This window comes from Candida albicans, chromosome R (genome assembly GCF_000182965.3).
Source record: "Candida albicans SC5314 chromosome R, complete sequence".
NCBI classification, from domain to species: Eukaryota; Fungi; Ascomycota; class Pichiomycetes; order Serinales; family Debaryomycetaceae; genus Candida; species Candida albicans.
In genome coordinates this window covers 1487089-1512264 of record NC_032096.1, presented here as the reverse complement: position 1 = coordinate 1512264, position 25176 = coordinate 1487089, and the positions used below count along the sequence as shown (strand labels likewise).

Sequence of the window (25176 nt, the reverse complement as noted above, 5' to 3'; positions counted from 1 at the left end):
CAAGACCATCCATGTCAAGAGGTAAAACAATAAGACCGTCGTATTACGATGAAGAGGAATCTTCACAAGATGAATTGAGTCACACTTTAAGTAAAGGCCGTTCAAATATTGGCTCACAATCAGATGATGAAGAAATGTCCAAAATATCATTTGGTGCTCTTAATCGAGCCCAATCTAAATTGAACAAACACAATCAAAAACATAAAACACAGGAGGACAACTATAAGTCTTCAGAAGAAGAGTTTTTTGATTCAGACTCAGATTCAGACGGTCCACCAGAGGAAACAAGTTCTAAAGATACTAAAAAGAAGAAAAACAAACATGCTCCATCAGAATCCTCTTCCAAAAGACCAGTTTCAAGGATAAGAGATATACCTGGATTACCGTCTAGAAAACAACAAACTTTGCATACCGATATTAGGTTTGATGCTGCGTATGGGAAAGCTGATTTGGCCAAGGCAAGAAAAGATTATGCCTTTTTAGATGAATATCGAAAGCAAGAAATAGCGAATATGGAAAGTTTATTAAAAGATAAAAAGAGTAAATTGAATGATGATGAAAGAGAAGAAATCAAACTACAGTTACAATCATTAAAATCTCGTATGGATACTTTGAAAAATCGTGATTTGGAAAATAATATCTTATCAAATTATAAAAAGCAACAAATGGAAAGTTTCAAAGAAGGTAAAGTGAATAAACCTTATTTTCTTAAACGTAGTGATAAACGTAAGATATTACAAAAGGCCAAATTTGATTCTATGAAGCCTAAACAAAGAGAAAAGGCAATGGAAAGGAAAAGGAAGAAGAGATTGGGTAAAGAATTCAGACAATTGGAATTCAAACCAACTAATCGTTAAACAACATCTGCTTAAGTACATTTTATAGAGTCGTTGTTTTTCTTAAGATATATATGTGTATATATTTTTCTTTTCTATAAAATTATCAACAAAAACATATTAAAATGTTTGGAACAAAATATAATAAAAATAAAAAAACATTAATAAAACTATTTGACAAGAGTGTGGCATATGTGTGTGTAGAAACATATATACATAGGCATCGAATGTAGAATACTTGATAAAGTCCATAGTGAATGTAAACGGGAGGAATGAAGGTAAGCTCAAAGAAAGATTTTATTTTATCATCAATTCTTAGTTCTTTTTATTTTCATGTTTTACCCAATCTTCCCAACTTCCAAGATAATTTCCTCTTTTCTTATAACCAAAAGTATTGGCCAATTCTTCAGCCGCAGTAGATCTAACACCTCCAAGACAATAGAAAATCAATTCTTTATCAGTACTTGGTTTAGGGAATCCAAAATGTTCTTGGAAATCTTCTTCTGGCAAATCCAATGCGCCGGGACTACTTTTGAATGGAATATTCAAAGCTCCTGGTATGTGACCATCTCCAAATTCAGTTGGTTCTCTAACATCCACTAAAACAGAATCAGGGTGGTTTTCAGGGTGTACGGCCACATCCTTAACATCGGCATATTTATATACTTTTGCCTCTGGAGATTCAGTCAATACACTATAAAATCTTGGTGTAGTTCTTAATCCATTGAATAATGAAACTTTAGTGGCATTATGGAATGTTCTTGGGATTGATCTTAATGTGACGGTGGATAAATAACGAGATGATGTTGGGGCGACCACTGTTTTGAGAATTGAAGTAGTAGATTTTTTAAATGCAAACATTTTTTTTTAAAAGTATTTGATTGGATAGGTGGGTCTATATATATGTACACGTGAATGTATTGTATAATCCAATAATTAATTTTGACTTGAACAGTGCAAGTTATATACCAATTGGAGGGGGGGTAGGTTTGGGGATTTCGTTATCTCTACTTAAAGAATTATTAAAACAATTGAAAGAAAATTTTCTGTCTCATTTTTTTTTTTTGCTGTGGAATTAAATTTTTCTATTGTTTAATGTGTGTGTGTGCATAAATTATGTATTGTGTGTGCGTGGATGAATGGAAAAAAACAAAAACAAATGACTGATCTCAACCCAAACATATTTAATCACTTCAGTTGGTATATTAATAGCCCTAAACTGATTTCTAATTAATACTACTTTTGTAATATCTACTTTACTAATATTAAAACGTATATATCTGGTGTATAATATCATTAAGTTTTGTGTTGAAACTATCCTATATAAAAAAAAATTCTAATTACAAAATCCAAAGTTACATATAAAAAAGTGAAAAATAAAATATAAAAAAATCTATTCGTGACATTCATTAAAACATTGTTGAAAAAGTTTTAAAATATCTAAAATCTGTCTTCCAAAAGTAGAATATCAGATTTCTTGATTACTCCTTTGTTCATTTCTTTTAAAACAATCCATCAATTTCACCATCTTCATTGACTTCAACATTCATAAATCCACAATGAGTTGGTAAACCTGGAATGGTTTGAATTTCAGCAGCCAAAGCATACAAGTAACCAGCACCAATTGAAGCTCTAACATCTCTGATTGGGAATTTGAATCCAGTTGGAACACCTTTCAAATTGGCATCGTGTGACAATGAATATTGCGTCTTGGCGATACAGATTGGCAATTTACCAAATCCTTGTTTAGTGTAAAGATCAATCTTCTTTTGTGCTTCTGGTAAAAATTCAACTTCACCAGCACCATACATTTCCTTGGCAATAGTAGAAATTTTTTCTTCAACTGATGGTTCCAACCCATACAAAAAGTTGAAATTCTTGTCTGGTGAATTAGCAGCATTGATAACCCCTTGGGCTAAATCAACAGCACCTTTACCACCTTCTTCCCAATGGTTAGATACAATAGCATCAACAGCACCAGCTTTCAAAGCTTCTTCTCTAATAACTTCATGTTCTTTGTCGGAATCAGAAGACATTTTGTTGATGGCAACAACTACTGGCAAACCATAGCTCTTGGCATTGGCAATATGTTTGGCCAAGTTGGAACAACCTTTTCTCAACAATTCAACGTTTTCTTGAGTGTATTCTGGAGCCAATGGTGCACCAGCTTTAACTTCTGGACCACCACCATGAACTTTCAATGCACGAACAGTGGCAACAATGACAATGACATCTGGAACTAATCCTGATGATCTACATTTGATATTAATAAATCTTTCACCACCCATAGTAAAATCAAAACCAGCTTCAGTAACAACATAACCTTCTTGTTCTTTTCTTTCTTCTTCAGACAATTCAGAAGAAGTACCGGCTAATTTCAATGCCATTTTATCAGCTAAAATAGATGAGGCACCAATGGAAATATTGGCAAATGGACCAGCATGGACAAAAACTGGAGTACCTTCCAAAGTTTGCATGATATTTGGTTTAATGGCATCCTTTAACAAAGCTGTCAAGGCACCAGCACATCCAATATCCTCACAAGTGATTGGAATACCAGCTTTTGAGGACCCAATAACCATTTTACCTAATCTTTCTCTCATGTCTTCTAAAGAGTTAGCCAATGCCAAGATAGCCATACATTCAGAAGCAACAGTAATATCAAATCCAGTGGCTCTGGTGAACCCTTTTTCTGTTGGTGCTTGACCAACAGTGATTCCTCTTAAAAATCTATCATTACAATCAACAACTCTTCTCCAAGTAATGGATTCTGGATCAATGTCTAATCTAGCAAATTGAGTAATTTCCTCTGGAGTCAATTCATTTGGATCAGTTTTGTTAATACCCAATTTTTCTAATCTTCTCAACATTGAAGGAGTGAATTTTCTGACACCTTTCTTTTCTGGTACTAATCTTCTGTACAATGGACCATCCTTTTGGGTGCTTTCATGGAACATTCTTGTATCAATAGCTGCAGCTAACAAGTTGTTGGCCATTGTGATGGCATGTATATCACCAGTAACGTGCATGTTGAATTCATCCATAGGAATGACTTGTGAGTAACCACCACCGGCAGCACCACCTTTGATACCGAATGTTGGACCCATAGATGGTTGTCTTACATTAGCAAAGACATTTTTTTTCAAATGAGCACCCAAAGCCTGAGCCAATCCCACAGTAGTAGTGGATTTACCTTCACCTAAAGGAGTTGGCGTGATACCAGTAACTAAAACATATTTACCATTAACTTTGTTGTTCAAACGTTTCAAAATATCAAGTGAAACTTTGGCCTTGTAAAACCCAAATGGTTCTAATTCAGCATCCAAGATACCTGCTTCTTCAGCAACTTGAGTAATTCTTTTTGGTTGTTGAGCACGGGAAATTTCAAAGTCGGAAGGAACTGGTTTTTGTAAATGTAATTTTAAAGGGTTGGTGAATTTGGGGGTTTCATTATTGGCCTTATAATGCTTTTTGGCACCAATTACAACATTATCCAAAAGACAAGCAACGGTCATTGGACCAACACCACCTGGAACTGGAGTGATGAAACTGGCTTTGGTTTTAGCTGATTCAAAATCAACATCACCAACCATACGTTGACCAGATTTTTTACTGGCATCAGGAATGAAATTGGTACCAACATCGATAACTACAACACCATCTTTCAACCATTCGCCTTTAACAAATTGTGGTTGTCCAATAGCTGCAACGACAATATCGGCATCACCCAAGTAATTTTTAAGTTTATCTAATGGTGTTTTTGAATGAACAACAGTGACATTGGCATTGGCTTTAGTAAGTAAACGAGCAATTGGTTTACCAACAATATCGGATCTTCCTAAAACAACAACATCTTTACCTTCAAGATCAATTTTAGATTTCTCAAACAAATGCATGATCCCCTTAGGTGTACAAGGCAAGAATAATGGTTCACCGCCTTTTTTGGCCAATTCCCCGACATTAAATGGACCAAATCCATCAACATCTTTGTTAGCTAAAACGGCATCAGTGATTTTAGTTTCATCAATGTGTTCAGGCAAAGGCAATTGTACTAAAATCCCATCAACATCTAATGAGTTATTTAATTTTTCAATTTTACTCAACAATTCAAATTGAGAGATATCTTCTGGTAATTTAATAAGTTCACAACCAATACTAGCCTCTTCAGCTGCCTTCAACTTCATTTTCACATAGGTGTTGGAATCTGGTCTGTCACCAACTTGAATTATGGATAAATGAGGTTTGAATTCTGGATGTTTTAATTGAAATTGAGCAATATCATCATGAATCTTTGTACGAAGATCCAAAGCAATGGCTTTACCATCAATAAGTTCAGCTACCATGATGTCTGTTGGAACTGATTTAATTAGTGAAAAAAAAAAAAAGAAGAAAACGGAAAAATCAAGAAGTAGATAAAATGATTGAAATTTTGTGGAATTGGAAATGTGTTGAAAATTTATATCGTTTAAATATAATAGGAGGAAAGATGGAAGATTACGTAAAATCCGGCTGGCACCGTTGATAGGCAAAGGAAAAATTTTTGCTTCAATTTTTTTAACTTCGATTTTATTTTTTTCTTTACCGCCCAATAGAAGAAAAAAAATACTTCACATTTTATTAAGATTCCGGTAAAGGGAACTCAACTAAATCCTCCCTCATTTTTTTGACTCTGATTTCAATGTATTATGAGTAATACTGAATTCAATACATCTCAGCAGATCTAAAATTAATGTATCAATATGTTTCAAAACATCTATTTGTTGATTATTGATCTGTTCTATTGGTAAGTAGTTCCTTTTAAATAATGGCTTTTTGACATATATTTTAAAATTAGACCTCAAGCCTATGTTTGAACTTGTTACCAAAGCATATCCCTTTACTTTATTACGTTTTGGCTTTCAGATAAATGTTATATAATGATACAGTTGCATCACTTTTAAAAAGTTGACCAAGTACAAAAAAGTTTGTTTAGATTATTGATTTTGAATTTCAAATGTCATTAATGGACACAGTCTGGCAACAGACAACATCAATAACTGGTGCTGTCTCTAACAAATCATCATCAGAACAATACAAATAAAAAGAGAATCTGGTTGTGAAACTTATATACAGGAATACGCGTGTAATCAGAATTCCAGCTAAAAAAAATTGTTTGCGTCTTTTTCTATTTTTTAGATGCTTCGTTGCAAATACAAATACTCTTATATTCTATTCTTTTTCTTTCTTTCAACATTCAAGTTAATTTGTCCAAATCACCTTGGATTGCATTAAAATTCAATAGATATCTCATTGCATAAACCCGAACCAACAAGATGTCACTGCGACCAAATGCTTTCAAAGGGTCGAATTCCGCCCGTTTTGTCAAGAATCAGATGACGACCAATTACAGAAATACCAATGATTACCGCCAGCAAAATAATAGAAACAGGCAACAGCAACAGCCAGAAGATCCTTATGTGGCCAATAATCCTATGCTTAATGATTCAATACAAAAAAAAGAATTGGTTGAACGAATAGACCATATTGACTCGATTATGGGATTTGATCGTTTAGAACATGGAGAGAATGACGGGAATAAACCCCGAAAAGGTTGGTTAATCAACATGCACGCCACAACTATCCCCACTGATGATTATTTAGCAGGATATTCCGGAGTGGATTATTATTTCTTGGATGAAGAAGGAGGAAGTTTTAAAGCTACACTACAATTTGATCCATATTTTTTTGTCGATGTGTTACCAGGAGATCATGAACTGGAAGTTGAGGAATGGATGAGAAAATATTTAGAAACTGCAAATGTTAAAAGTTATAGTCGAGTCATAAAAGAAGATTTAAAATTGCCTAATCATTTGTTGGGTTTGCAGAAAACTTTGATTAAACTAAGTTTCCATAACATTCAAGATTTATTAGCAGCAAGAAGGTTACTATCACCTATTATCAAAGATAATCAATTGAAAAAAGAATCACGGAATATGTATACTTTTAAAGAAATCGAAACGATAATGGACCCTTCAGTATATATAGATGATATAAGGGAATATGACGTTCCATACCATGTGAGAGTCTCCATAGACAGGAATGTTAGAGTTGGGAAATGGTACGATGTTTATGCAAAACATTCCAAAGTTGATTTTGTTGAAGATAAGGAAAAAATTGCATTTGCTGATCCTGTTGTATTGGCATTCGATATTGAAACAACCAAGGCACCTTTGAAATTCCCAGATGCCAAAATTGATCAAATTATGATGATATCGTATATGATAGATGGTGAAGGTTTTTTGATCACCAACAGAGAGATAATTTCAGAAGACATTGATGATTTTGAGTACACACCAAAACCCGAGTACCCAGGTTTGTTTACGATTTTTAATGAACCCGATGAAAAGCATGTGTTGAAGAGATTTTTTGAACACATCCGTGATGTGAAACCAACTGTTATTGCAACATTCAATGGTGATTTTTTCGATTGGCCATTTGTGGAGAATAGAACAAGATTTCATGATATGGACATGTTTGAAGAAATAGGGTTTGCTAAAGATAACGAAGGCGAATATAAATCAAAATATTGTGTTCATATGGATTGTTTCAGATGGGTTAAAAGAGACTCTTATTTACCACAGGGGTCTCAAGGTTTGAAAGCAGTCACTACCGCCAAATTAGGGTATAATCCAACAGAATTAGATCCCGAATTAATGACCCCATATGCTTACGATAAACCTCAATTGCTTTCAGAATATTCTGTTTCTGATGCCGTTGCTACATACTACTTGTACTATAAATATGTTCACCCATTCATTTTTTCCTTGTGTACTATCATTCCATTGAATCCAGATGAGGTTTTAAGAAAAGGTACTGGTACTTTATGTGAAATGTTGCTTTCAGTGCAAGCATACGAGGGAAACATTTTATTGCCCAACAAACATTCTGATCCAATTGAAAGGTTTTATGAAGGACATTTGTTAGAGTCGGAAACTTACGTGGGAGGGCATGTTGAGTCCTTGGAGGCTGGTGTCTTTAGAAGTGATATACCTACACATTTCAAGATTGATCCAACTGCTATCGATGAATTGTTAGGGAATTTACATAACTCCATAAAGTTCTGTATTGAAGTTGAGAATGGCAAGAAAATGGAAGATGTTGAGAATTTTGATGAAATTTATACCCAGATTGAGTCAAGTTTGTTGGAGTTGAAAAATAACCCGTCTAGACAGGAGAAACCATTGATTTACCACGTTGATGTGGCGTCAATGTATCCTAATATTATGACATCCAACCGTTTGCAACCGGATTCAATGAAATCGGAAGAAGATTGTGCTGCCTGTGATTTCAACCGTCCTGGGAAAAACTGTGATAGAAGACTACCTTGGGCATGGAGAGGTGAATACTATCCTGCCGAAATGAACGAATACAATATGATTAAACGAACATTACAGAACGAAACTTTCCCGGGAGCTAGACCTTGGTTACCTCCTAGAACGTTTGATGAATTATCTTATGCTGAACAAGCAGCAAAGATCAAAAAAAGAATATCAGATTATTCTCGGAAAGTTTATCATAGAGTCAAATCAAGTAAAGTCGTTACCAGGGAAGCCATTATTTGTCAACGAGAAAACCCATTTTATGTCGATACTGTCAGAAGTTTCCGTGACAGAAGATACGAGTTCAAAGGGTTAGCCAAAGTGTGGAAGGGGAAAGTTGGTAAAATTGCATCAAATGACACAATTGCCAGAGATGAAGCCAAAAAAATGGTTGTGCTTTATGATTCCTTGCAATTGGCACATAAAGTCATTTTGAATTCATTTTACGGGTACGTTATGAGAAAAGGCTCACGTTGGTACTCCATGGAAATGGCAGGTGTCACTTGTCTTACTGGTGCAACAATCATTCAAATGGCTAGAGCTTTGGTTGAAAGAATTGGTAGACCATTAGAATTAGACACCGATGGTATTTGGTGTATCCTTCCTAAGTCGTTCCCTGAGAATTTTAATCTCAAATGTAAAGATGGCAAGAAAATTTTTTTGGAGTACCCGTGTTCTATGTTGAATTATTTGGTTCATGAAAGATTTACCAATCACCAATATCAAGATTTAGTTGACCCTGAGACTTTCAAATATAAAACTCGTTCTGATAATTCTATTTTCTTCGAAGTTGATGGTCCTTATAAGGCGATGATTTTACCAACATCAAAAGAAGAAGGTAAAGGGTTGAAGAAAAGGTATGCCGTTTTCAATGAAGATGGATCGTTGGCAGAATTAAAAGGATTTGAGTTGAAAAGAAGAGGGGAATTGCAATTGATTAAAAATTTCCAATCTGATATATTCAAGTTATTTTTAGAAGGTGATACGTTGGATACCTGTTATCAAGCTGTTGCTACAGTGGCAAACAATTGGTTGGATGTGTTGGATACAAAAGGGGGTATGCTTGAAGATGAAGATTTGATTGAATTGATTTGTGAAAACAGAAGTATGTCCAAGAGTTTGGCGGATTACGGAGACCAGAAGTCTACTTCTATTACTACTGCCAAAAGATTGGGTGAGTTTTTAGGTGAAGAGATGGTTAAAGATGCTGGTTTGGCTACAAAGTATATTATTAGTGCCAAGCCAATAGGATCACCTGTCACTGAAAGAGCAATCCCTGTATCCATTTTTTCTTCTGATAAAAAAGAAATATTTTTGAAAAAGTGGTTAAAAGACCCATCTTTAAACAAATTTAGTCCAAGAGACGTTATTGATTGGAATTATTATTATGAAAGATTAGCGTCAGTTGTACAAAAGATTATCACAATTCCAGCAGCTCTTCAAGATGTTAAGAACCCTGTTCCTAGAGTGCCACATCCGGATTGGTTACAGAAAAAAGTGAAAAATAGTGAAGATATTATGCAACAGAAATCAATTTCGAATTTTTTCAAGAAAACCACGAAGGAAGACATCAAACTCAAAGACATAGAAGATTTTGGTGAAGTTGATGCTTCTGTGCCAAAGGGTAAAGTAGTTAAAGTTACTTCAAGAAAGAGAAAGTCTGGTAAGGCAAATATGGTTGAGGATGCCGAAGAAGATGAGAAGAATCAAGCAATTTTGAATGGGCCATGTCCTTCTATGACAGAGGATTATCAAGGATTTTTACAGTACCAAAAGGCAAAATGGAAGGTTCAACAAGCCGGCCGTGAAAGAAGAAGAAGATTATTTGGAGCAAATTCAGAGAGTTCACAAAGATCTACTGTGGGAGGAATGTTCCGGAAAAGAGCTGAGAATATAGCTGGAACAAATTGGGAAATTTTAGAATATAAGCTTGACCCAACTAAGCCAGGTGATTTGAAAGTATATGTAAGAGCTGGTGATAAAGTTCACACATTTAATTTCCATGTTCCCAAAAAAGTTTATGCTTCTTTTAAGACCAAGTTGTCACAACGGAAAAGTATTCCTGGTTGCGAAATTGAGGAATCAAATGCAATTTTACCAAATGGTCATGATGGTACAAACTTATACAAGCTTACAATGGCACAATCTGTTTTCCAAGAACAAATGAGTGATGTTGATAGTTTGTTACAGGACTCAAATATTATGGGACTCTATGAAAGTAATATTGATCCTGTGTCTCGAGCTATAATAGATTTGGGTAACACTGTTAAATTTGATGATACAAGAGTGGGTGCTTTAGGGAAGGGGTTGAAGACTGGGTTCAATACTAGAGAATTGATAAAAGCTAGTTCCGAAGCTTACTTGAGAAAGTTTGACATGGACATTGTTTACTTGTTGCATATTGTCACTAACAGTTATGAGTTTTTTGCTCTTTTTAATACTTGGGAAAATGACTGCCAAATGTTTGTTTTGAAACCTTCTGCTAATGCCCAGGAATTACCAAATAATATTCACAAGATTTATCGTGAAATCTTTGAATCCAAGAGGGAGAAATTGGATAAGGTTCTGAATGTAGTGAATTACCCTGCAGAAATGTCATTTGATGTGAAATATTACCACGAAAGTGCCAAATTGTTCAAAAAACTCAACCAAGTCATTGGAAAAATCCATGAAAGCAGAAGCAACAAAGCATTTTTGGCAATACAATCCCCTTATTCCAGTAGAATTTTGAATGTTTTGAATACAACGGATGATTTCCCAACTATAAAGATGAATATTAGTGAATTGTCGTTACCAGCAGTTGGATGGCAATCTTTGATTTCGAAACGTGTAATTAATCATTATTTTGTTTTAGGGTCTTGGATAAAGAATTTGGTTGCGTTTGCCAAATATGCTAATGTACCGCTTTGTAACTTGCAAATTGAAAACATTGGATTTTTGGTAGATATTGAATATGCAAGAAGATTAAGTGAGAACAATATTGTGTTGTGGTGGTCACCTAATCCATTACCAGACCTTGGTGGGTTTGAGATGGATAGAATGGTAGACTTTGATAGTTTGGCTTTCCCTACCATTAACAATCCAGAGATTTATGAAACTGCATGTTTGGAAGTTGAAATTGGTACATTAACTATAAATACCATACTTACTAGTGCACTTATCAACGAAGCCGAGGGAACAGATTTGGCAGATGAAAATATGCATTTTGATAACAACAATGGTGCTTCCACTTTTGCTGAAGATTCCTTTTCGAGCCCTGCATTATCAATACTCAGATCAATGGTGAAAGATTGGTGGGATGATGCCTTGAGTAACAATATCAATGCTGATTCTATAATGAACACTTTGGTCACATGGGTTCAACGTAATGATTCGATGTTATATGATCCTTCATTACATTATCATGTCCATAATTTAACTTCAAAGGCACTTTTGCAATTAATTAGTGAGTTCAAGCGAATGGGAGCACAAGTGATTTTTGCCAACAGGAATAAAATGTTGATTCAGACTTCAAAGATTTCTGTGGAAAATTCATATGCATATGGTCAATATATTTTGAAAGCAGCGAGATCTAAGCCTTTGTTCAACTTTTTGGATTTAAGAATAGTAAAGTATTGGGATATTTTGATATGGATGGATGAATTTAATTATGGAGGTAGAAGTTGTACAGAGATTGTCAATGAAGAAATGCAAAATTTGGTTCCAGAGAATCATTGGCACTTGCAAAAATTTTTACCAATAATTTTTCAAAACGAATTTGAAGATTGGCTTGTGATATTCTTGGATGCATTGACAAAGTATAAAAATGAGAATTTACTTGGGAAGGGAGCTCAAGCAAATACACCTAGAGTTACTCAAATTGTTCACATATTGAAAGGTCAGAAAAAATTACAAGCTCAAGAGGTCGAAGAAGAGGATGATGATCATGGTGTTATTGAAACTTTCAAAAAACCAATATTACGAAGAATGGAAAAATTGTATCGTCGACAACTTGAAGCCATCCTTAATCCTGAGTTTAAACAAGAATATGAATTTCCAACATTGGCAGGGTCATATTTGCATATGAAGAATCCTGCTTTAGAATTGGTAAAATTCTTATGTCATGTATTTGCATTATCAGAGAAAAGATCTAAAGAAGTTAGAATCTTGAAAAAAGAATTATTATTGATATTTGATGTTCGTGATTTTAGTAAAGATGCTACATTTAGGGACCCTTGTACATCTTTGAAACTTCCTCACGTGATATGTGATTATTGTAACCATATCAGGGACATTGATTTATGTCGTGAAGAAGAGATCAATATTTGGAATTGTTTAAATTGTCACAAAGCTTATAATAAGATTGCTCTTGAAGAGGAGATTATTAATCAGTTTAACAAATTATTTGTCAAGTTTTATGGTCAAGATTTGAAGTGTAACAAATGTAATCAAATAAGACAGAACAACATGGATTTACATTGTAAATGTTCGGGTAATTGGATTGAAACTGTTGATTATCATACCATTGAAAAACAATTTCAAACATTTGTCAATGTGGCAAAATTCTATAATTTGCAATTGTTGAATGGTTTAGTTGAAGAAATTATTTGAGTCGAAAAAAAAGGAGATATAGTGTACATAAGTAAATAAATAAATTTATAACGATATATTAATTAAAATTACTATTTATACAACACTGTAAAACAAATTAATAAAAAACATAAAAATATATAAACGCACACACAGAAATGAAAATGGGAAATCAAATTAGGTTATGATCTGGTGGTTTTTCTCCTAGTCAATATTCTTAAGAATTCCTTTTTGGAATAGATTGGGTTTGCCTCAATCTTTCTAACTAAATCATTTAACCCCATTTCTTTTCTAAGCATGTACTGGTCAAACACTTTGACAATATCATAAATATAGTCCTCATCGACTTCAATGATTGGTTTATTGCTATTGTCTTCACTCAATTCTGGTAAAAGTTGTTCAATAAAATCAATAATCACTTTCCTGCTGGTATATATTTGAAAATCCAATTGATTTTTGATCCAACCAAGACCCCATTTCTTGGTCCGTTTGACAATCAAAGTCCATTCTTCGGCCAATTGGGTGACGGTAGTTATATTGCTATTCATGACAAATGCAGGAATAAGATCGTTTGTATCTGGTAAGATCTCTATTTTTTGACGCTTAGAATGATAATGAGACTCTTCACTTTCTTCTTCATCTTTATTTCCAGAGTCATCTTCAGGGTTTAAATTAACTGCTGGAGGAAATTCGCTTGCATGAACATCGACTACATTATCATCATCGTCGTCATCGTCATCATCGTCGCCACTCTCCTCAATGGGTCCTCCAATAGCTTTTGAACTCTTGTCTACCTTTTCAAAAGGTGGGATGGGTTCGAGTTGCAACATTTCATTTTCTAAGGCTTCGTTTGAAAGTGGCAGTCTAACGTGGGCAGGGTTGTCTTTGAAATTATCACCACCACTACTGCCACTTGCTTGTTCCGATGACAACAAATTTCCTGTGCCACCTTGATCGTTGAAAAATAAAGGTGGAACATTTGCTGTTAAAGACGAGATTGACGATGTAGCACCAGAATATGTATTTGCACCAGTTCCACCACTACTGCTACTTGCTGCCTCAGTGCTGCTGGATCCACTGGGGTTAAAACCTGGTCTCGTTTTATGACTAGTTAAAAATTCCTCAACAGTTTCTAATCCTTCTACCACTAATGGATAATCAACAAAAATTTCAGCATTTAATTTATGTAAAATTAATAATCGTTTCAAAATTTTCCGTAATTTTTTCACCGGGATATTTGAATCTTGACTAACAATCTCGGTGATGAAAAATTGTGTCACCGTTTCACCAGTAACATGAAAATGTTGCAAACCTTGTCCGGAACAAAATAACGCATAGCGCTTAAACTCATTTTTGTGCAAAATTTTATTAGCTTCGGTAAATCCATCAAACTCGTTGGTGGATATATACATTTCTTCCAATTTGGCTATCAAGTCCATTTGATTACCCGTATCAGTTGGTGGCAAATACTCATCTTGATTACCCGAACTGTCCAAATATTTGTTGATTAAAAACACGATGTCACCTTCAGAATAATCAAGATTGTACGCTTCACAATTAAGTTGATGTAATTTTAATAAGCTAGTTCTTAATTTCTTTGAATTGCTCTTCTTACTTTTATCAACTGATAAAGCTAAAAATTTGTTTAAAATATCTTCATCAATAACACTATCGGTTTTCCCATGACGAGCACAAAACCTGATGAATCTTTTTATATCGGTAGCATATGATTTGAATGTATTGAGGGTTAAACTACTAAGAATCGTAGATACATTTTCTGATTCAAGAACTTCTTGATTGAATTTCTTTAACAAGTACTCTTCTGCCTCAGTTAATTTAGTTTTCGAGCTCTCACTTAATCTGAACGCATCAACACCACTGGAAGCCGCAACAATATCACCATCAAGATCTTCAACATCATTCTCGTTATCGTTATCCTTTTCAAATGAGGTCTTTGTCAATGACGAAAAAATTGTAGCTTCCGTATTGGTTTCACTCAGCTCTTTCAGTGTATTTGAGCGAGAAGTTAAGGGTGTTGAAGATGAAGAGCTGCTTCCCTTTCCCGAACTACTTTGCTTAATTGATTGCACTTTATCCTTGTGGGTACTCATGATTTCTTGTACTATGTTATCTCCTAAAACTAAATATGGTTGTTGTATAGAATAGACAATTCTATTCATATGATAGAGCTTGTTTATGGAGGATCTCAAACTTTTTATTGTGTTCTCGGTAATCTGTCCTCGTTTTTCGATTTCCACCTCAATTAATTCTTTTACCAAAGAATAAGTTACATAAAAATTATCCAACCCCTTATTTGCACAGTGGGAGATATACCTTCTTATTTGATAAAGATATTTCTCTTGAGTTTCCGGTTGCAATGATTTCAATGTCCTGGAAGCTGTTTCATTTTCCAAAACTTCAGTTCTGAATTTATTCAACAATACTTGCTCGTTAGCAGGTCTGTTTTGAAAAAAACTGGCATTCCCCAAAGAAAACGATAAGGTGGAAATTGGTGAATTTTCTATAACGGGGTTAAGTAATTCTGGTTGGATTCCTGGATAAGTTGGCTGATTAACGTTTGGTGGTTGAGTAACCTCAGCCGCATATGGTGCTTGTATGAAAGTGTTAGGTTCCACTTCTTGGTGAGTAGTAGACCACTGAGTTGATTCCTGTTCAACATATGTCGGCTGGTGTGGATTTTGTGTGCTAGGTGATTTGGTTGACTCGTTACTGTCAACATTTTGTTGAAGTTTTGATCTTGATTTTTTACGTTTTGCCATGACTATTTTAAGGGGGTATTAATAATGATAATAATAATTTAAAATACACATTAAAGGATTGACCGAAATGAAATTCATAATATTTATAAAGCTTGTGATGGGGATGGGGATACTTCCTGTTTTAAAATCAATTTGGCTTTTAAGACTGTGGTGACTCCTGAAAACCAATGAATAAAGCCAAAAGATTTGGGGTATTGTTATTCACACCAAGRAAAMYTTTGAACACGAAAGTGTGACAAAACCATCAAGTACAACAAAGACCAAAGGTTGTTTTACAAACTCAGTATGAATAAATATCAAAAGTGTATTAGTTTCCGGCTACTTGTTTTTTGGGGGACTTTGTTTGATTTGGGTATATAGAATAACAAAAAACTCTTGCAGAAGCTTATTCAAGTACATGAAAAAAAATTGGCCTGCAGAAACTGACTTTTATATGAATAAACTTATATAATGGTTCAAAATGCTTATAATAATAGTACTCTAAGTTCTAATTGATTGTTTTTGATTTATGGTTGTTTGGCACCTTAGTTTGTATATTGTTACTGGCTTGTAGATCTAGTTTTCGTTGAGCCAGGCAAGATTAGTAGAGAAAAGCTTCAATAAATTCTAAATGTTTGACTATCACATCTATAAAGTGAAATATAATATAATATCACATTCAAATACACCTGCAATTGACCAGCCTTACATGATTTTGCATATTGCAAAAAACAAATAATAATATTGAAAAAGTGACAAAAAAAAACCAGGATTACTATTTTAGGGGGCTAACATGGGTGGTGCCACAAACTCAATTTTTAAGTTTTTGGCTTGTGTTTGGTTTTCCTTGCAAAAGAAACAATTAATCAACAAGTAAATTTAAGTTATGGAAAACTGCTGATAATACATTATGTTATTGGGGTTGAGTTTCTTTTATTTTAACGGATTATATTATTATGTGGAAATTTATATATCCAGCGAGGTGTAGAGACAAAGACGCACCAAAATGTTTCGAACAATATAACTTAATAGTACATAAGTTGTTTCTACTCGAGCAAGCAATGTAAGCCGGAGAATCAAAACTCATTCAGCTAAGAATAAAGGGATTTCTTTTAAAATGCTATTGAGCAAGTAACAGCTTCTCGAAATAAAAGTGTTGATAAAAACATTATTCAAAATAGTAGCATATATGATTCACCTGTTTCTACAGTCTAGTGTGATGTGGTAGACAGATACATTCAATATAGTATGTTAAAGAATAGACTACATAAGGCTTATTGTTGACTTTGCTTAAACTTCTTGTTTGTTGTTTATTTCTTGTAAATAATTCATCAATCTTACTTTTCGGTTTAGAGGGGCTATTTGGTATTTTATAAGATTATTTAATCATCTCACACACGACTACATGAAAAATCGAACATATTCACCACTTAATTCAGCTAAAGAACCATCTGCTATACTTAGATATTACCAGGGGGGGGTTATAGTTTTACGTTATGTATAAAGTCTGGTTAAAGTTGAATCATTTTTATAGCTTTCCTATTAACAATTCTCTATTCTAGAGTTGAATATCCCTACACAAAACTAATAGTCAGTGAGTTTCAGAACTTTGACTTTGTTTTTCATATTACAAATAATTCTACAGACTCTGTCTAAACACACAAAAGACTAAAGCTAACATCCTTTTGTGAACATTATTTTTTTCAAGAATTACTAGAATTGAATTTTGTGGTGCAAATTATTCAACAAGTATTTCTTTTAGCTTCAGGACTCTAGCTAAAGTGATTCCCCAGCAATATTATAATTTAAATCAAAATCTGTACAGACATACTGGCGGCTCTTTTTCTAGACTCCTAATTCTGGTGTTGAAATTGCTGCTTTTATATTCCCAGTCATAATTTGTATTCTCTTTCTTTTTAGCAGTCGATTTTTATTTTTCTTGAGGCTAACATTTGAGCGGGTAATTTATTGGACTATGCATAAAAACTTTATCCTACTACAAATAAGAAAAAGAGATTGTCACATGACAAAACATTAAATTGGTTGACGAAAAGAACAAGAATTGGACAATATAAGAAAATTAAAACTTAATAATGTTTATCCTTTTTTTGATAGGGGGAACCACCAAACATCTTCGACATTGGGTGCATCTCGTCTTAGTGTTAGTATATTCTTTGCAAAATTGAACCAGTAATCGCCACTAACATTGTTTCTCTTTTTCATATTCCCCCCCTTTCTTATTGAAGGATTACGTGTCAGCTGTAGGAACATGCATAGTCATAAACCAAAATCTCCAATATTTGTATACCCTGTAATGGAAACTCTTGAAATATTGAATAACAAATTCTCTCCTTTTAGAATCTACAGATTTATCAATTCTAATTGATCTTCATATTGTTATGCTCTTCAGTATACACTCTACTTAGAATTACTAACACTCAAAGAAGTTTCTTAATGTCAATTTTCAAAATTTCAAGAAGTATCTATGCCTTGTGGTACCTTCATACTTCAAATAATTGTTCTTTCATTTTTTGGTTGTTTTTGGACATTTAATTAGTAGTAAATATAAACATGGTCAATACATACAGCTTTTTGCAATGTGATAACTTGTTACTTGGAAGTTTAATGCAATTTAATAGTAATGGTATAATTTAAATATCAATGTTCAGAATTATATCTTATTCATCAAGTGGATAATTTTGCTAAAAAGAACCATTATGAACTTAGGATCAAAAACAGAGTGGCTTCTATCAACTTCATTTAAAAGGAAACACAAAATTCAAACGGTCAAACTGGTAGGTGTTTTATGCCTATGTAGAATGTCATCATGACTGTGGATGGATATAATAGAGTGCTATTATTAAGACTATTCTAAGGGCACAAAAATGATGATCTGAAAATTTTCATACTATTTGTTAGTACTTGAAATTGTTGACATAAATTGAAACAGTAGTATTAGTTGTTTATCATTGAAAACTCATCTTGAATTGGCCCTATATGATATGTTTTCCTATTTCTTCATATCATCTAATTATTGCTCACCACATATCATCGGGGTTTTCACTAACTTGTAAAGTTCCACCTACTTCTTTCACCAAATTATCCAATGAATCAATTTTCCAAGTTTCTTTAGTTATACTAGCTATCACTCTTAATTTATTTCTTGCCTTTTTAATATTTTTTTCATAATCTTCAACTTCTTTATCTCCATTCGTTATAGAAATTTGTGCCATAATATCTTCCAAATTATTCAAATGATTCCGAAGTGAAGAAGAGTTATTATATTGATCTATATGGGATAACCAAAATTTCATTAATTCTTGAATATAACCAATGATTAAAAATCGTTGAAATCCAGTTTGATAACCATATTCTTTTCCTTCTAAATATTGATCTTTTGTTCCTTGTATTTGACCTTCTTTAAATCCTAATTCATATTGTTCTTCTTCTAAATTTAATACATTATCTATATCTATATCTGACATGGTTGTTGGTGAAGGGGAGGAAGAGGAGGAGGAGGAAGAGAAGGAAGTTGTTCAAAGTAAGGAATCTATTACTAATATTTTTTTTTTTCGAGTTTGGCCCGTTTTTTTCGTTCCCAGCAAACAAAGATGATGTTATTCCCAATACACCGATTCATCTTTACTTACTATGCACCCAAGACACAATGAATAACCAAACTGATTTGTTTAGTAATGTTGGTGAATCCACTGTGAATAATAGCAGTAGAAGAAGGAAAAGGGGAGCCAATAAAAATGAACTACAATTAACTTACGAATCAGATTCAAGTGATGACCAAGAAGGAAATTCTGATAATGAAAATAACATTAGCAAGTTACAACAACAACAACAACTGGAGGAGGATATATTGGGAGATAATAAAGAAAATGACATGTTTGATAGTGATAAAGAAGACGATATGTTTACCAATGACAATGAAGAAGAAGATGACGATATGTTTGCCAGTGATAATGAAGAATCAGATCCGCAGAAGAACAACCTTGATGATGAGGAAGAAGAAGAAGAAGAGGAGGAGATAAAGGAAACAGATGAATCAGTTAACAATTATTATAACAACATTGAAGATTTAAATTTTGATTCATTCCAAAATAAAAAAAAGGAACCGAAATTTGAAGCATTTAATTTGAAAGAAGAAACCAACATGGGGAAATTTGATAATGAAGGAAATTATATACCCAATGAACAAAAAGATTCCTCGGATGCTGATGATGATGATTTATGGCTTGAAGATTATAATAATAAATCAGAAATAAATAAAGCTAAACAAGCTCAACTTCTACGGGAAAGACAACAAAGAGAAAAATCAAAATCAAAATCAATGGAGAAAGATCATAATGTTGAACCATTAGAAGTTTTATTATCTGATTTGATATTGTTATTAGAACCTGTTGAATCACCAATGGAAGCATTAGCAAGATTGAATCCTAAAAACTTGAGAAAAAAGAAAAAGAAAGGTGATGATGATGATAACAATAAAAATGGTATAGCAAACCATGAAGAATTAATTAATAAAATCACTAATGTTTGTTCGATTTTAATTAATGATAAACAAATTGATGATATATATGAACTAACTAGAGAAGAATTGACGAGGAAATTTCAAACAATAACTGGACAAAGTTTTAATGTTGAACGAGGTCTTAAACGATCAAGAGAAGAAAGTGATGACGAAGATGATGAAAATTCTCAAATTAATAATATTGATTATGGTGAAAAAATATGGGAATTCAGATGGATTGGAGATGAAAATGAAGATAAAGTTATAAATGGACCTTATTCAAGTTATGAAATGAATCATTGGAAAGAAACTTATTTTGAAAATAAAGTAGAGGTACGAAAAATTGGTGAAACAAAATTCCAAAATATTGAATATATTAATGAATTTACATAAACGACTATTGTTATTATTATTAATCATCCATCATGAAATCTGAAATAGGGAAATCCACTGATTTTGCTATTCCTTCAGCTGTTTTCCAATCAATATTACATTTCCATCTTACTTTGGCGGTTAAAATATCAGATGAATTGGTCTTACTTAATAACCCCAAGGAAAATAAAGTTGCAATTTGATTACTCAAATCGATATTTCTTGTCAAAGTGAATTTAGATCTTTCTGATTCCTTTTTCTCTTCATCTTCAATGATTCGATCATCCATGTAAAGTAATTCATCTTTATCAGAATGATTTAAAGACGGGGCATAATTTCTATATATGACTGATAAGATAGCCAAAATCCTTTCAAGATCAACATAATTAGCTGATAATAAACGTGTATCAATACTTTCTTTACTCATATGTCCTTTAGTAACTGAAGTTGCTTTAGTGCTTTGTCTCTTTTTATATTTTACTACTTTTACTTTGGAATATTTATGAAGATCATTTCGATAACTCCCATATGATGCCAAATAAGATGCAAGTAAAAAAAATTTGGAATGTAAAGGTAAATCATGAACATGTCCTCCATGAGTCACTTGTTTTTCCCATTGTAAAGTTTTAAATTCAATGACTCCTGAAGTACTAACCACATCTTCATTAGTAAATAAATGTATACCTTCTTTAAGACATTTCACAAATTCAGTGATTTGTAATCGACCTTGTCGTATTGGTTCAATAAATGGATCCCATAATCTTTTGGTGAAATCAATCAATAATGACATATCTGATCCAGTGTAGGGATAAAGCATATCCACTATTGCCTTAACGTATTGATTATAAAATTCTATACTTTCCGTTGAATCATCAGAAACATCATTGATATTAAATTTGCACAATCTGCTCTCTTGCAAGATACTGATAATTTGGCTCTCATTGTAAACTTTAAAATAAACATGTGGGTTTGATAATGTGACAATTTCTTTTGGGTCTTCACCAGATATAATAACAACTACGGTAAAATTTTGTAATAAAGTAGATGATTCTCTTAATCGAGTAAACCCGGCTAATAAATCATTGACATATTCAAAACATTGATCAAATCTATCTAGTAGTAAAACATGATGTTCCAATTTATAATCAAATTCTTCAACAAACAATTCTAATGCTGATACAAATGTTGAAAAACTATCACCATTATTCCCATATTTTGCTAAATCATTTCTAGTATTTAATGATCCTTTTGGACAACCACTATCAATTCTAATTTTATCAAAACATCGACGTAATAAGATTTTTTTAGAAACACATTCATCACAATTAATAGTAGAGAAATTTGTTCCTAATGCCTTTAAGAATTTTGTGACGGTAAATGTTTTACCAATAGATTTATAACCGTGAACTATAACACAGGGGGACAGTAATCTTGGATTCTTGTTTATAAATGCATTTAATAAATCAATTTCTTCATCTCTTTCTTTTACTTGTTTTTTCAATTGAGTTAATTCATCAAGTGTTAAACTCATCTGTAAAAATTGGTATAATTGCTTATGGAGACTACAATAATGACTCTAATAAATTGGGTTGTGTTCCTTTGTAGTGGCTCGAACTGTATTTCTTGAATAAAGTGAATAGTTTATTGTGAAGTAAGAAAAAGTTGAAGTGAAACAAATTTTTGATTTTGCACGCATTTACACGACTTAGCTTAGCTATTACTCCCAACTACTACTATGTTGCAAACAAATCTAAACAGAGTTTACTAATTAAAAAGAGATTGAATAGATTGAGTAGATTTAGCCGTTTCATCATTTATTATTAATTAAATCATTGTATGATGAATTGAATTCACATAAGTCATTCAATAGAATCTTACTATAAGAGAAAGAGTGAGAGAGTGGATTTTGCGGAAAAACAGAAGGAGTTAATTTTGCGAGATTTCGGAATTTGTAATCAAACCGAAGCAAAAAAATCTCTTTAGTAAAATATAAATAAGAGCCACAATCACCACCATTCAACTCCTACTACTACATCTTTTCATCTTCTTCTTTCTTTTCTCCATTAAATAATAAGATTGATTATTCATTTTTTTCAAACAAAACCACCACGCTATTCTAACAACGTATAAGAATAAATATCCTAATAATGTCTGAAGTTTCTAAAAAATATCATTTTGACGTAACAATGTCATGCTCAGGGTGTTCAGGAGCCATTGAAAGAGTATTGAAAAGATTAGATGGAGTATCATCATTTGATGTTTCATTAGATAAACAAACTGTTGATGTTATAACTACTCAGCCTTATGAAACTATTTATAATACTATAGCTAAAACTGGGAAGAAAATAAATGGTGGTAAAGAAATTTCCTAAACAGAGGGAAGGAGAATAGAAAAGAAAGGATAGAGAATCCCAAATTATGCATTTATATTAATTAATTTTCATTTATGATATTAAATTAGACTATAGCTTTATAGTATAATATGTAATATTTAATCAAATATATTCGTACATTATATGTTTCTAAGTAAAATGCTTTTCTTTTTAGCTCATGTTTCGAAATTCAATTATTTCTTGTATATAATTATCTCTTAATTCACTTTGAATGAAAATAGATTTTATCATATTTACTAATTCTTGAGTTTCTAAATTAAATAATTCTCCTTGATAAAATCTTTCCATAATATCTTTTAAATGATTATTAATTAAAAATTTAACATTATTTAATTTATCATATGATTCAATTGATGATGAACTTTTGTTAATACCCAATTCTTGAATATATGGTATGGTGACATTATTAATATTATCAATAATATGAGTTATTTTAGTACATTGAAATTCACTTATATCATCAAGATTAAAAATCATTTGAATTAACCAATTATTTATAAATTCAACTAAATCAATCACTACTAAAATAAATTTTGGTCGATTAGTTGATTTTAATTGTTTTTCTTCAAATAAAATATTAAACCATTTATAAATTAAACTTAATTGATTTAAATTATAATCATCTAATTCATCAGAATTACTTAACGATTCATCATTTTCTAAATTTAATGACGATAATACAATTTTCAATTCCAGATAAAATTTAATGAGTACTTGATTCCAATTACAATTGACAAATTGGATTAGTTTTTGAGCATCATCATCATTATACCCATGGAGGGAAGTTAACTTGGAAGACAAATAATTCAAATCGTTGAGTAATAAAAATGAATTTGCTAATGAAGGATATTCTATTGTTGATAATGCTTGAATTGAAGTTATTAGATAATTCAAATCCAGTGAATATTTACTAAATTCATTGATAAGTTTCAATAACTCAAAAGGAATTTTAGTGATAACTATTTTTTCACTTGAAGTATCCGTATCAGGTACTTTCCCACTTGGATTGGCTTCTGCCTCTTCTTCTTCTTCCCAACCATCATCCCAATTATCATTCCACCCATCGTCTTCATCGTTGTCGTCTTTTGTTGGTTTCTCTTCTTGTTTTTCTAGTTTACCACTATCAAAATCAATCAATTCAGTTTGTTTTATGGCATCAGATTTATAAATTTTTTTAATTTTATCAACATAATTATCAACAATCCAATCAAGATGTAATTTATTCAATTTTTCTTGTAAAGAATCATCACCACCATTTCCTATTCCTTCCATTCTTGATAATATATTCCAATTAGTTTCATGACATAATTTCACTAATTCATCTAAATCATTCAATTGTTGTTTATCATTAATAATTTGATTTATATTGATGGAAATTTTATCAATTAAATTTTTAGAAATTTTAGAATTTAAATAATTTTTGATTATAGGATATTGTAATTCATTTATAAATCTAATTAAATTAGTAATTGATTTAATGAAATTGTTGTCCTCGTTGTCTGATACAATTTCTAATTTAATAGTATCTTCCAATTCATCAACAATCAAACTAAGTTGTTTTGAAGGGGTGGGGGTGGAGTCCCCCAATATTGAATCCACTAATTTATCCCAATTTTCCTTATATTTATCGTATGCATTCATATTATTATGTCCATTTTTCAATAAAAACCGATTGAAATCTTGTAAAATTGCTATATTAGTAATAGTCAATGGATCAGGAATTAAAAGAATAGTTAAATATTCATTCAATTGATTAACAAAATTTTCATAAAGTGAATCGACTCGCTTCTTGATTTGTTTATATATTATATATTGAGAATTTGTATCAATGATGATTTGTTTAAATAAATTATTTAAATATTGTAAATCTAATATACTTTGTAATGTTTTCGGTTTCCCCAAATACGTTTCAATTTCTTTTAATTTAGAATTGATCTCTTGTAATTCATTCAATTGTTGTAAATTGTCAGTAACGATTTCAAATTTATTATTCAATTCAGTAATTGTTAAATCAGTTAAATTGTTACTTTCAGTGGTATTTGAATCTTGAGGAATTTCTTCAAATTGTTTTCGGAAATCATTATCATTTTCAAGGGTTGTTTTGTTTATTTTGGATAATGTTTGAAATATTTTCTGTTCAATATCTTTTAAATATAATTCTTGATCTTCTAATTGTTGTTCAATCGATGGCATTATTGGTGTTGTATAAAAATGGAATTTTGTAAAGTTGTATGTGTTGGCAACACTTGTGTTTGTATGGGCGTATATTTTTTGAGGAGATCAAAGCAAAAAATATTTTGAGACTTATACACGCAACATACAGAGTATTAGTAGTTGCTTTGTCATATACAAATAGATTAATTAAACTAA

The 25176-nt window shown here is 32.1% G+C and overlaps 10 protein-coding genes across 10 annotated transcripts; 4 read left to right on the top strand and 6 right to left on the bottom strand. All coding sequences in view use genetic code 12, as the record gives it.

The window, feature by feature from the left end:
- Positions 1-11: 11 nt before the first annotated feature.
- On the top strand, positions 12-857 carry CAALFM_CR07030CA (rRNA-processing protein; the record flags this gene model as incomplete). The annotated part of the gene is made up of 1 exon (XM_707559.2): positions 12-857. The coding sequence occupies one exon, from the start codon at positions 12-14 to the stop codon at positions 855-857; it is 846 nt and encodes a 281-aa protein (XP_712652.2).
- Positions 858-1151: 294 nt separating this feature from the next.
- Positions 1152-1697, bottom strand: CAALFM_CR07020WA (thiosulfate sulfurtransferase; the record flags this gene model as incomplete). Its single annotated transcript, XM_707560.2, has 1 exon — positions 1152-1697. One exon carries the CDS (start codon positions 1695-1697, stop codon positions 1152-1154), a length of 546 nt encoding a protein of 181 aa, XP_712653.2.
- A 641-nt stretch (positions 1698-2338) lies between these two features.
- MIS11 (trifunctional formate-tetrahydrofolate ligase/methenyltetrahydrofolate cyclohydrolase/methylenetetrahydrofolate dehydrogenase) lies at positions 2339-5179 on the bottom strand (the record flags this gene model as incomplete). The annotated part of the gene is made up of 1 exon (XM_707561.2): positions 2339-5179. The coding sequence occupies one exon, from the start codon at positions 5177-5179 to the stop codon at positions 2339-2341; it is 2841 nt and encodes a 946-aa protein (XP_712654.1).
- A 969-nt stretch (positions 5180-6148) lies between these two features.
- POL2 (DNA polymerase epsilon catalytic subunit) lies at positions 6149-12784 on the top strand (the record flags this gene model as incomplete). The annotated part of the gene is made up of 1 exon (XM_707562.2): positions 6149-12784. The coding sequence occupies one exon, from the start codon at positions 6149-6151 to the stop codon at positions 12782-12784; it is 6636 nt and encodes a 2211-aa protein (XP_712655.2).
- A 161-nt stretch (positions 12785-12945) lies between these two features.
- Positions 12946-15543, bottom strand: CAALFM_CR06990WA (uncharacterized protein; the record flags this gene model as incomplete). The annotated part of the gene is made up of 1 exon (XM_707563.2): positions 12946-15543. The coding sequence occupies one exon, from the start codon at positions 15541-15543 to the stop codon at positions 12946-12948; it is 2598 nt and encodes an 865-aa protein (XP_712656.2).
- Positions 15544-18560: 3017 nt separating this feature from the next.
- On the bottom strand, positions 18561-19007 carry CAALFM_CR06980WA (ribosome biosynthesis protein; the record flags this gene model as incomplete). The annotated part of the gene is made up of 1 exon (XM_707564.1): positions 18561-19007. One exon carries the CDS (start codon positions 19005-19007, stop codon positions 18561-18563), a length of 447 nt encoding a protein of 148 aa, XP_712657.1.
- Positions 19008-19189: 182 nt separating this feature from the next.
- CAALFM_CR06970CA (U5 snRNP complex subunit) lies at positions 19190-20434 on the top strand (the record flags this gene model as incomplete). The annotated part of the gene is made up of 1 exon (XM_707565.1): positions 19190-20434. The coding sequence occupies one exon, from the start codon at positions 19190-19192 to the stop codon at positions 20432-20434; it is 1245 nt and encodes a 414-aa protein (XP_712658.1).
- Positions 20435-20453: 19 nt separating this feature from the next.
- On the bottom strand, positions 20454-21944 carry CAALFM_CR06960WA (origin recognition complex subunit 5; the record flags this gene model as incomplete). Its single annotated transcript, XM_707566.2, has 1 exon — positions 20454-21944. The coding sequence occupies one exon, from the start codon at positions 21942-21944 to the stop codon at positions 20454-20456; it is 1491 nt and encodes a 496-aa protein (XP_712659.1).
- A 616-nt stretch (positions 21945-22560) lies between these two features.
- Positions 22561-22785, top strand: ATX1 (copper metallochaperone; the record flags this gene model as incomplete). Its single annotated transcript, XM_019475552.1, has 1 exon — positions 22561-22785. The coding sequence occupies one exon, from the start codon at positions 22561-22563 to the stop codon at positions 22783-22785; it is 225 nt and encodes a 74-aa protein (XP_019331097.1).
- Positions 22786-22956: 171 nt separating this feature from the next.
- DSL1 (Dsl1p) lies at positions 22957-24999 on the bottom strand (the record flags this gene model as incomplete). The annotated part of the gene is made up of 1 exon (XM_707567.2): positions 22957-24999. One exon carries the CDS (start codon positions 24997-24999, stop codon positions 22957-22959), a length of 2043 nt encoding a protein of 680 aa, XP_712660.2.
- Positions 25000-25176: the final 177 nt, after the last annotated feature.